The sequence below is a fragment of the Leucoraja erinacea genome, chromosome 8 (genome assembly GCF_028641065.1).
Source record: "Leucoraja erinacea ecotype New England chromosome 8, Leri_hhj_1, whole genome shotgun sequence".
Classification (NCBI taxonomy): Eukaryota; Metazoa; Chordata; class Chondrichthyes; order Rajiformes; family Rajidae; genus Leucoraja; species Leucoraja erinaceus.
Window position 1 is genome coordinate 60,896,403 of NC_073384.1, and position 13,542 is coordinate 60,909,944.

General features: G+C 40.0%; 1 protein-coding gene across 13 annotated transcripts in view; it reads right to left on the minus strand.

Annotated features, from left to right (window-relative positions):
- Positions 1 to 13,542, minus strand: part of nrxn1a (neurexin 1a) — a 1,388,176-nt gene that overhangs the window by 558,632 nt on the left and 816,002 nt on the right. For all 13 annotated transcript variants that reach the window (XM_055639808.1, XM_055639806.1, XM_055639818.1 and 10 more), the window contains one exon: positions 10,110 to 10,283. In XM_055639808.1, coding sequence (XP_055495783.1) covers positions 10,110 to 10,283 — 174 coding nt within the window. The remainder of the gene's footprint in view (positions 1 to 10,109; positions 10,284 to 13,542) is intronic.

Genomic DNA, 13,542 nt, shown 5'->3' on the forward strand with positions numbered 1-13,542 from the left:
AAAAAACTCAGCGCAAACATGCTGCTAGAAAGGAGAGAAAGATGCAATAAGAAAGAAAATATATGATAGCAGCCCTTTTTTTAAACCCATAAGCAAGCCAGAAAGAATGTTATATACTGCCATCAGAATGATACACTTTGCCATACCACTGTAATAATCAATAATGTTCCAGAAAATTATTTTGGTAAGCCAAGCATGATCAAGCAATACACAAAGAAAACTACTCACCTTAACGTACAACAATACATATTTCTAAATTGTAATGATTCACATAACATAGTATAAAAATGGTCACTTAAAGCAATACTTTTTCCATTTATGGCACTTCTATCCTCTATAACCCATTCTTGTGCCCTCCATAAAATGATCACCATGTGGCCACTTTCTTTTTTTTTCTAACAAAAGCAGTTACAATTGTCAATAGATATAAGTTTCACAAAATTATATTTAAAAATCATTTTTGCAAAATTGTTTGCTTTTCCTTCTGCAGAAGATTGAAGGGTATCCCACAACGTGTTTAAATTCAGGTTTTTGGGGGATTGTTGCAAGCTTTGGGATGAAATATCGTCACTTCTCTGGTTGGCGATGCTGTCTGCGGAGGGCGCTCAGCATCGCCAAGGACTGCTCTCACCCCAACCATGGACTGTTTACCCTCCTACCATCCGGGAGGCGCTACAGGTCTCTCCGTTGCCGAACCAGCAGGTCGAGGAACAGCTTCTTCCCGGCGGCTGTCACTCTACTAAACAACGTACCTCGGTGACTGCCAATCACCACCCCCCCCCCGGACACTTATTATTATTTATTCAAATCGTTTGCTATGTCGCTCTTCCAGGGAGATGCTAAATGCTTTTCGTTGTCTCTGTACTGTACACTGACAATGACAATTAAAATTGAATCTGAATCTGAATCTGAATCTTAAAGGCATACGGTGTCATGCAAGAAATCCACCCGATTTCTCCTTTAACAACATTATTATCAGAAGAATCATCATCTCTTACTATTTGTGGGATCCTGATAAGTGCAATTATTCACAAATTGCTATGACGTGGCCAAAAGATCTTTGACATACCCCATCCAAGCTAGTTGGGCCAGCCTTACTTCTGGAGTGAGGTGACAAAGATTGAACATTTTCCATTAGCTCTGCAGATTAGCTGCGTGCTAGAGGTAAACTTGCTCAGGGCGAGTTCAACATTGCAGTAGGAAAGATTCAGAAAAGTATTTAAGTCAGCATACAATGTACACTAAGCATGTTTCTGTTATTGACTCATTGATTAAAGGCTTGGTGTGCATAATGTCGTACAGCACAATTAAGATGGAGAAGATTTTTCATGAGCAACCAAATTCCACAAATTAAGTTACAACGAGGTCAAAGAAGCCACGTATGGTAATTATTGCTGCTCTCTGCATTTCAACTGAAGTTGTCATGTAATGCAGTTCATGTTCACTGTGACTCCAGAAGGATGGCACCCCCAATGGGATTCTGAGAGCAGTTCTCCAGTCCCTTTGAAGAAACAGTGGGGGATGATTCTGATGATGGTTTTATCCTGTGGCAGACATTAGGAAGAGTTCCCTGTGGTTTTCACAATGGGATATTTCTTATTCTGTGTAGATGATTAATAACAGTATCTTAGGTTTCCTGGAACGCTCTCTCCTTCCTAGGTGTGGGTGATAAGGTTATACATTATACAGTGCATTTGGGACCAATCCTGAGAACTTTGGCAACAATGCTGTCTGCTCCTACAGTCTTAAGCTACCAAGATAGGAAAGCAGCCAGTGTGTGTTGCCTGCTGATTGTTCGTTACCAGTATGTGGTTGAATCAGACCTCGTACATTATGCATCAAGGAACATCAAACTTTAAAATATAAACAATTTAAATGTGAAAAGAATGATGTCAATGTACACTTAAGATGTGATTTGATGGAAGTTGATGAATCCATAAAATTGGTTAAGGAGTGTAGAAAGAAATTGATACAATGAAGAGAGATCACTGATCCATGGAAACCCTGGAATTAGTGGTGTTATCAATTGTTATACAAACTGCATAATTAATGTTTAATGACTAAAAGGTAATAATTAATATTTGATCAGGCATTATGGGGAGAAGGCAGGAGAATGGGGTTAGGAGGGAAAGATGGATTAGTCAAGAATGAATGGTGGAGTGGACTTGATGAGATTCCACAGGGTTGTGCTTTGATGGCAACCTTGCCTACAGTGTGTCTGCTTGTACAGTTTTTCATATTTTTTTGTTATTTTTAGCGTAAGAAGTATGTGTTAATGTTCTCTGGTTAGTTTTATGTGGGGGGAGGGTGGGAGGTTCGGGGGGAAACTTTTTTTCAACATCTTACCTTGCCAGAGATGCGATTGTTTTCTGGATTGTATCTCCGGTCGCTCTGTGGCCTAACATCATGGAGCTGAAGGCCTTGCTCGGGACTGACTTTGAGCCCCACCGCAGGGCGTGGACTTACCATTGGAGCCGATTCCTTGCCTGGGATCGACGCTCCAACCGCAGCCTGCAAACTTTAACATCAAGGAGCTCGTAGTCTCGGGTTGACGTTGGGAAGCTCCAAAAGCCGTACGACATTCGACTAGCTCCGACCCGAGGTAGATCGCCCGGTGCGGGGGAGTCACTGCGGTGGATGTTCATGTTAAATTGTGTTTTGTGTGTTCTGCTACTTTTTATTGGTATGACTGCATGACAAATGAAATTCCTCGTATGTTGCAAAACATACTTGGCTGATAAAGTATGATTATGATTTTTATAAAAAATAAATTGGATAGGCATATGGATGAGAAGGGAATGGAGGGTTATGGTATGAGTGCAGGCAGGTGGGACTAAGGGGGAAAAAAAAAAAATTGTTCGGCATGGACTTGTAGGGCCGAGATGGCCTGTTTCCGTGCTGTAATTGTTATATGGTTATATGGTTTATATGGTTATGATTATGTGCCAAATGGCCTAATTCTAATCCTATCACTTATGAACATGAGCTGAATCATGTGATAGCACCTGGTTCAAATCTATGGGAAGATTGGATGAGAAGGGAATTGTTCCTGATCCCACACAACATTGCATTGAAAGGGCGATGGTTGGAGCTTAGGCAGTATAATGAGGAAGCTCTACAAAAGCCATGGGCCAGTGTGCACCAGTTCTACAGGTTGCCATTGATTCAGAGAGTTTAAAATAATATATTATAATGAAAATGAATATTTGAAAAAACAACAAACTATACAGACAAGACATGAGTTTGAGCAACATTGACTTTCAGAAACACTGTGCTCCACTGATGGACTTCATGGAGAATCCAATGGTGGAGCAAGGTGATAGACTTGGCCTCCAATTATCCTGGGTGGTTTGTTCTCTTCATTTCATAACACATGCACTGTTGTCCAGGACTTTTTTTTTGTTTCTCCGTCTGAACTTTAATCAGAATTATCTGCATCCAGCATAATCCTGCTCAATATCTATTTGACAGAAGAACCAATCTAATATAAGCCACAAAGTCACAACTGGAAAAAAATCTGCTGCTTTCAAGAATGGTTCAATGGATGAAAAGGATATTGCTTCCAGATACAATGAATAGATGAAGAAGAAATACTTTGTGTACATCAGCTTTGACACTCTCAGACCATACATTTGAATAACAAAGCTCTTGAGGAAAAGGTAAACAAAGTTGTGCAGGTATCTTTGACGGGTATTCAATTAGTATCTGTGAAATTTACATTATTCGCTCCGTATCATTTCAGACAATTGAGTCTGGAAATTTGACTGGGCATCTTTATCATCAGTTAGCGTTTCCCGTCTGGTCTGTTGTTAGGCCTCTCCCAGTACAATATATTCTTATCAGGTCAGAGCTCAACTAACTTTTGTCAGTCCATTAGTAGCCCCCAAACTTCCTGCCAGCCACAATCTATTCCTCCCTCCTGTAATTCCCATCAATGAAGGGGCTGGGTATAATTTAATTCACCCACCTCACCTGATGTGTTGTCAGTATCGATCGTGAACCTGATCCCAACACCAAATGCTGCTCTTCTAATGCATCCATCAACCAATACCAAGAATCAAACATGGCTGCAAGACTTTGTATGTCTCCTTCCATTTACACCTCCTCCTGACAGATTAGTTGCAACGAACAAGCCATCAGCATCCCCTCCAATTCAATATCAAACCATGCCATCCATCTTGCCTTTGTGTCCACCCTTCACAGACATTAACTTAGTTCTTCCCTTTTGATTCAAAATGTAACCATGCTGCCTTTCTAAAATACTTTCTAGTTCTGAAGCAGGTCATTGGCCTGAAACCTTATCTCTATTTTCCTCTCCACATATGCTGCTTGATCTGATTACTTATTTCCAGCATTCATTGTTTGTATTTCAGATGTTTGACTTCTGTAGATTGTTATTACTTTTCTGATTAAGTGTGGCTATCTTGCTTCTGGAAATCTCACCAAGTGTTTAGGTCACTTGCCTCCTATTCTCTCAAGCACCCTTGCCTCCCCCTCTCTGAGCATATCCACCATCAGACTTCATTAACCTATGAAACCTGTCCTCTCAGGTTGTGGGTTGAACATTTTCAGCCCCACAAAGATCTTTCTGCATTAAATATGAAGTCTTTAAACTTAGCTCACTGCAAAAGCTTTTAACCATAGAATGGAAGTCAATATTTGGAGAACTGAACTGAATAGCACACTAATCAATGAACAATGTTAATGATAAGTGAGAAAATAAATTATCTCACAAGCATTTTGCACATTCCTCATATTCATGGAGAAAACATGACCACATGGGACCATTGAAAGGAGAATTCACATTGCACATAAATGTAACCCTTCTCGAAGAATCAGCATAATCTGTAATCTTCAAACTGTGACATGATGTATGAAAGACAATATCTTGCACATTTACTCAAACTGTTAAATTGCACATAAACAGTAAAAATCATTCTAAACACATAACTATTAATTTTTACTTGATGATACACTTCATAAACATGACTTTACCTAAATATCACTAGACATTTTTCATTTGCTATTTAAAGTTTTTAAAAAAGGCAATAAAGAATGCATTTCTACACCCAGCCAAATATTACATTTTCAAATTTTCTCTCAGTCTTGGATCTCTGTTAAAATGTTTAGATCTGTTTGTGTTCAAGCAATGTAGGAATTATCATTGTAAGCCTTATGTTCATCTGTGCATACTATTCGGCAGTGACTTCAAAGCAATTGCAGAGTAAACAAGTTTTTAGATTTAAATCCGTTAAAGATTGGGTGGAGAATTGGCAGATGGAATTTAATCTCAGTCAGGTGTTGCGCTCTGAAAGGTCGAATACAAAGGAAAAGTATACAGACTCATAACAGCATTGATGAGCAGAGGGATCTTGGGGTCGAAGTACATAGCTCCCTGAAAATACGTCAATAAAGAAGGCATATGGTTTGATTGCTTTCATCGGTCAAGCATTGAGAGTCAGGAAGTTATGGTGCAGTTTCATAAAATTGGAGTGTAGTATTATGGAGTATTATGTGCAGTTTTGGTCACCCCATTACAGGATGGATATGGAGGCTTTGGAGAGGGTACAGATGTGGTTCACAAGATTTCTGCAGAACTCCACTAGTGACAGACCTCCACCAGAGTAACATCCTTTTATCTCACACGTGTCTTCTGTGAGTAAACCAACTTTGAATTAAACAACCGAGTCACTGTGGATATGGTCTGTATGGAATGCTTGTCGAATGTTACCATGGAGGCAAATATGCCTGGAGGCCTTTGTTATGTTTAGTTTAGTTTTGTTTAGAGATATAGTGCAGTAAAGGCCCTTTGGCCCACCGAGTCCACTCTGACCAGCGATCCCCGCAAACTTACACTATCCTACACACATTAGGGACAATTTACAATTATACCAAGCCGATTAACCTACACACCTGTACGTCTTTGGAGGGTGGGAGGAAATCGGAGATCCCAGACACAACCCACGCAGGTCACAGGGAGAACGTACAAACTCCGTACAGACAAGCACCCGTAGTCAGGATCTAACTCGGGTCTCTGGCATTGTAAGGCAGCAACTCTGGCACTACTTACCCGAGGCATTGCAAGTCAAGATGAAATCGAGGCAGGTGGTGGTTTGTGTGGTTTGTGTGATGAAGACACCAGCAACGTGCCAGAGATTCAAGTGAGTCAGGAAGCAGAAATTTGTGGATTTTCTATTACTAAAGAGAAGGTGCTTGGGAAGCTGAAAGGTCTGAAGGTGGATAAGTCACCTGGACCAGATGGACTACACTTCAGGGTTTTGAAAGATGTAGCTTCAGGCATTGTGGAGTCAATAGTGGTGATCTTTCAACAATCACTATAGTCAGGAGTGACCGAGAAGACTGGAAAATTGCAAATATTACTCCGCTGTTCGAGAAAGAAGCGAGAAGCAGAAGAGTGGAAACTATAGGCCAGTTTGCCTGACTGCAATGATTCATAATATTTTATAGTCCATTATAAAATGAGGTTTCTGAGTATTGAAGATAGCACATGATAAAATAGATCAAAATCAGCATGGTTTTATTAAGGGGATCTGATGAATCTGTTGGAATTCTTTGAAGGAGTAAATAGCAGGAGAGACAAAAGAGTGTCAATGGATGTTGTTTACAGGGATTTGCAGAAGGCTTTTGATAAGATGTCACACTTGATGCTGCTAAAAAAGATGAGAGCCCATGGTAGAGAGAAGATACTAGCATGGATGGACAGTCTGAAGAAGGGTCTCAGCCCATTCATTCTCTCCAGAGATGCTGCCTGTCCCGTTGAGTTACTCCAGCATTTTGTATCTAGCATGGATAGACAGTTGGCTGATTGGCAGAAGGCAAACAATGGGGATAAAGGGCACTTTTTCTGGTTGGCTGACAATGACTAGTGGTGTTACACAGGGCTCCATGTCTGGGCTGCTACTCTTCAAGTTGTATATCAATGGTTTGGATGAGAGAATTAAAGGCTTTGTATATGATTCAAAGATAGGTGAAGAGGTAGGCTGTGCAGTGAAAGCAGGGATACGGCTGAGGTGCAAAGGAACTTGGGAGTGCAGGATTCCTAAAAGGTTAATTTCTAAGTTGAATCAGCCATAAGGAAGACAAATGCAATGTTAATGTTTATTTTGAGTGGATTAGAATATAAAAACAAGGATGTAATGCCGAGGCTTTATAAGGCACTGGGCAGACTGCATGTGGAGTCTTGTGAGCAGTTTCGAGCCCCATATACGAGGAAGGACGTGCTGACATTGTAGAGGGTCCAGAGGAGGTTTACAAGAATGATCCACAGATGATTAGGTTAATGCATGATAAGTGTTTGATGGCACTGGACCTGTACTCATTGTAGTTTAGAAGGATGAAGTGGGGACCTCAATGAAACTTACCGAATAGTGAACAGCCTAGATAGAGTATATGTGGAGAGGATATTTCCACTAGTAGGAGTGTTTATGACTACAGGGCACACCCTCCGAATAAAAGGACGTATCTTTAGAAAGGAGATGAGGAAAATTTTATTTCGTCAGAGGGTGGTGAATCTGTAGAATTCATTGCCACAGACAGCTGTGGAACCCAAATCATTGGGTATTTTTAAGGAGGAGATTGGCAGATTTGTGATTGGTAAGGGTGTCAGGGTGTGGGGAGATGGCCGGAGAATGGGGTTGAGATGGAAAGATAGATCAGCCAATTGAATGATTGAATGATGAGGTAGACGCAATGGGGCAAATGGCCTAATTCTTCTCCTTTGACATGAACACATAATTTGTCGTCCTAATGACTGCATTCATCTGGACTTCAAAAACAACAAATTAAACATTGATTATTAAAAGTAAATGAAAATCGCAAATGGTTAAATATTCCTGTCTTCACTGTTTCTGTTGGACATTCCTGTTTCTATACTCGACAGTTTCTTGTTAATTTCTCTGAAAAAGGTAATTTGATATAGAGTCTGACAGCATCATGTGTATTTACATGTTATCTGCCACAACTCTTCAGAGAAGGCTGGATACAGAAATACATTATGAAATTCATGAAGTATAACCTTAGAGAAAAGACTTGGGATTCAGAGAGAATTTAAAACAAGTGTGCAAGGAAGATAAAAGATTTCAACAAAAAAAAAACCCAACAAAAAGTCACAATATAATGATTTATAAATCCTTAAAAATACATTTGATGAATCAATAAAGTCACAAAGTAAAACATACAATTTTTAGAATTGTTTAACCTTTGGATTATAATGAATATAAATTTATGCAGTTAAGATTATGCATGAGTTGCTGAATTTCTTTGTTGCTGTTTATTGAAATGTGTTTCATTTATGTGATTCATTCCCAAGATAATACAATATTTATTGATACTTTAATGGTTATGTTAATTTACGTTTAATCCATGTTAAATAACTAGTCCCAAACATATATTGGTCATATTTAATTAGACAACTTTTATTTCCATCCTGTGCTCTGTTCCTCTCTGGAATCATGTGGATTTAAATTATGCTGTCGGGGCCAGTTGGGGAACACTTTGCTGGTTTGGGACAGCAGTGCAAAGAGGGTATAACTTAGAAGCAATTATGCCATGACATAAATGCCATCACATCACTCCAGTCCTCAAACAACTTCACTGGCTTCCCATCTCCCACCGGATCACCTACAAAATCCTGATCCTCACCTACAAAGCCCTCCACCATCTGGCCCCCCCATATCTCACTGACCTCCTCTCCCCCTACCAACCCTCACGGTACCTCAGATCCACATCAGCTGGTCTCCTCTCCATCCACATGTCCAACCTCCGCAGTTTTGGGGACAGAGCCTTCTCCAGGGCAGCTCCCAGGCCCTGGAACTCCCTCCCCCAACTGATCCGCAATTCTGTGTCCCTCACCATCTTCCAGTCCCGCCTCAAGACCCATCTCTTCACCTCTGCCTATCCTTAGCCCCACGTGCCGTCCCTTTTCATCTGTGCATTAATTGCCTCGTACTGTGTTTTGTATTGAATTCTGTATTTACTTTGTGTACTAGACATGTCTCTACTATTTATTTCATTCCCCTTACATGTTTTTCCTCTACCTGCTAAATTTTTGTAAGGTGTCCTTGAGACTCTTGAAAGGCGCCCATAAATAAAATGTATTATTATTATTATTATTATTATAAATGCATTCATTTAATTCTCGACTCTTGGATAATAAACAAGAGGTCAATGCTGTCTCTGGTTTTTAAATGGTGTAAATGCTGAGAAAAATATAATACTTCACTGGTTTGATCATCATTGCAACTCAAAAGTCTTCTGTCATTATAATTAATCCAACATGTCCTGAATTATTCCAAAATGTTGAGAGGTGACGAAAGGGGTGAATACCATTGGAAATTGAGCCCTAAATGTTGATCTAGAAAATATGGTTTCTTCTCCTTAATCAAATCATAATTAAGCCCCCCCCCCCCCCCCCCCCCCCTAGGATGATGTTGTCAAGTTTATTACACATTAATATAGGAGGAATATACTCATCTTACTTGCAAAGCAACAATATTACTCTGTTGTGAATGTTACTTGTATGATCAAGGTTACATGGGTAACACTTGCTTTAAAAAGGTCTTGATCATCACATCAAACTTTAACATTCCTATACAAAGATCAATGAGAACCTAATGCATCTATATCGTATTTTCTTATTTTACCGCTTATTAGAAATACTAGCCCGTTTATAATAAATGAGCTTACAAATTCATTAAAAGTACTGAAACAAACTTAATTTAAATGGATTAAATAATATCACTCCCAGTCAGGCACATGGTTTTGGTCTGAATACATGGGACAATAACAGAAGGAACATAAAGAGAATAAAGAGAGCAATCTGTCTGGAAACTCAATCCATTAAATCAGTAACACAGTGTTTTAAAATAGTCAGATATTATTCACTAAAAAATAGTAAAAAACTGAACAGAATACTGCAAACAGGAATATGAATATAGAAAATCACAAGCACTCAAAAGGTTAAACAAAACAGGGTAATATTGAAAAACAAAAGGATGTTGCAAATGATAAGGAAATCATGAAAATCGTGGATGTTTTTTTATGGAATAGTGATGATTCATTTGGTTGTTGAGTGAGTAAATTAGTGATACCTTCACAGTCTCGTTCAATCTGCCCATTGCAATACAAAGCATCAGAAATGAGGTCGGGAAGCCTTCCATTCAGGTCCACTGAAGCCAAACATCCTTGAAATCCCTCTCTTGATGCCACCAGCTTTGGTAATGTTTTGTACATGTCTTTGGCAATCCCTCCGATATACAAGTCCCCTATGGATTACAGAAATACAAGTGCAATTAATACATTAGAATTTACGATTCTATCAGCTTAATCAACAAAATCAGTAATACTTGTGAAGGAAAGGTTAAACTTTCATCGTGGCCTTGCAGCAGAATATTTTTTAACTAATTTTAAACTACATTACTAAACTACAATAATTTTACACTCATTCCATTTTATTTTCTCAAAATTTCCCATCAACTGGCTCTTCATTCCATCACACCATCACACATCGCTTGCAATTTACAGTGGTTTAATAATTTGCCGACCCACTTGTCTTTTAGATGCACCAGGAAATTGTAGTACTCGGGGAAACTCACACAGTCATGGGGAGACTATGCAAACTCCACATTGACAGCACCAGAGGTCAGGATTACACCTCGGTTATCAAAGTTATGATGCAGTGGCTCTAAAAAACATAGCCACTGCTACCCATGCATGCTGTCTCGTGTGCATGTTATGCTCACAATAGCATCACAACATTTGAAACAAAAATGCTCAGTGAAGATGTTGCTTTTCCTTCAAAGTCGTTAATTACCTGACAGCATATATTTGTGGACACTGCTGCTTTAATGCAGGAAGATCCAGAATAGGCACGATCTTCTCTCTGTGTCGGTTTCAGTAGAAATGCAGAGAGCAGCAAACACCACTCTAACTTCCTTCTGTGGATCTCACAAAATTATTTGACAGCAGGAGCAGAGAGTTCCTTCCCAATACTGGAGAAAATTGTCTCCCCCCAAATTTTCTCAAACTCAATCTTTCCTTTGATGATAAGCAGCATTATGTTGCAGATGTTTTTCAGATGAAGGAGGTGGTGAAAGATAATATTTTAGCCCCTACTGTGATATCATTGTTGCTCTGCTCCTGCTTCATGTTTTCCCTGTTGTGGATGGAGTGTATCTTCACACAAGATCATAGAAACATAGAAAATAGGTGCAGGAGGAGGCCATTCAGCCCTTCGAGCCAGCACCACCATTCATTGCTCGATCATCCACAACCACTAACCCGTGCCCGCCCCTTCCCCTTAGATTCCACTAGCCCCAAGAGCTCTATCTAACTCTCTTTTAAATTCATCCAGTGAATTGGCCGCCACTGCCTTTCATAGCAGAGAATTCCACAGATAAGAAGCTTTTCAATTTATTTAGACTGAAAGCGATAACAAAATTGCACCAAGCCTTGATCACAGAGAGAATCTATCTGTTCTGATGATACTGCATGGGTTCCCCAGAAAAAAGATCAACTTCTGCAACTCATGGATTTTCTTTCCCATCCCTGCACAAGGTTCTTCTTTATTAGTGCTAACACATGCTAATGTCAAAGCATTGTGCCTTTACCCAACACTTCACTGGAACCAATCAACAGACAACAACATGTTTACCATGTTGAAGAAAATCTAAGCATGGAAAGGCACTTATCAACTTTGACTTACTAATAAAACAGGCATGGAAAAAATAATAAACTTACCATTAGGATAACATTGCAGACATATAACGGTCTGTCACTCTGAGCACCATGCCATATGGAACTAAGCGGGGATACTTAAAGCTGCCACCAATGAAGGCTCAACAGCATGAAACTTTGACGTATGCAACATACCCTGAGCATCTCATGGATGGAGACATTATCCAATACAAATGCCCGCGCAGAAACAGATGTGCCAAGCTTCACAGCGCTCAGCAAACAACACTTCATTGGCCTGGCACATGCACAGGTTAGTTCAGTGTAGTTTAGAGATACAGCGCGGAAACAGGTCCTTTGGCCCACTGAGTCCGCACCGACCAGTGATCCCTGCACACTAATACTTTCCTACATACATTAGGGACGATTTACACTTATACCAAGCCAATGAACCTACACACCTGTGCGTCTTTGGAGTGTGGGAGGAAACCAAAGATCTCAGAGAATACCCATGTGATCACGGGGAGACTCGGTACCGACAGCACCCGTAGTTGAGATCGAACCCAGGTCACCGGCGCTTGCAAGCGCTGTAAGGGAGCAACTCTACCTCTGTGCCACTGTGCCGCCCTGCATTTCCTGCACAATGCATTCCACATGATAGAAGGTATCCACATCCTCAAATATATACCACACAGGCAGGTGGCCTGAGCCTAAAGATCAAGGAGGAGCTCACCTTAAGGATGTTGGTGACAGGTGAAAGGAGATGCAGACTTTCATGACTGATTGTGATGATGACAATGCAAAATGACAATGTTGGCTGGGGTTTGGGATGTACCACTATGATACGTCACAGAACGATAGATTGCCCAACATCATAAAGCATTCTCACTACCAATAGTGACATTTGTCACAGACTCGCTCTTTCCAGAATAGGCTTGTGTAGGAAATGAAATGCAGTACATGATATGGGCTCATCAAAGTTTGAAAGCTGCATATATATCATCTCCCACAGATGTAGAACAGAAATTACTGTGCCATACACACACACACACACCCAATTCTAAAGTACTCCTGCAGACACAGAAATGGTGGCTGATTAGAACAGAGGTGATTAGTGAATGCAGTTTTCAAAGCCATTATAAAAAATGAACAAACCTGCTTCCACACAGGGAAAAAAAAGACAAAATGTGAATAACATTTGGAAAAACATTGTGTTGCAGATTGTTCAAAATGCAATAGGTTAAAAGTTAAGGTTTGCAATTCATATAATAGAGGTGCAATGAAAGATCAATAACTTTTGGATGATTAGAAGCTGCTGTGTGATTTTCACTGGGTGAAGTATTGAATGGTTCATTAATTTTAAACACCTCTAAGAAATGATTGATGGCATTACTCTGCTGCACATAGGAACTAAAGCTCTCGTACACATTATAGTTTATTGCATTGGGGAAATCATGCATGTGTAAACGATATTGTGTAAGGTTGCAGCCCACGCTGGAAGCATCAGCAGATCTTGTATAGGGGTAATTTGAAATACAGTAATAATGTGCTTGAGATGTTCTGAATACCGTGACTGCATTCACCTAACAGCTATGGAGAGGGATAACTACCACTCTTAAAATGTGTGTTGCCTTGGGTGCGCCATCCCTTCACGCATCCTTTTTCACATAGAAAATGACACTGTCCTTTTCACAGAAGACAATAAATTGGGGAATCCTTTCTATCTGGAATCAGCAGCTCTGATCATAATTATCAGATTTTACCAGTATCATCTCAATAAGTCTGGGACTTCCTGCATGTATAGCCACTCATGGAAATTTGGGACTTACCAAATGGTGTTGGCTCTGCCTT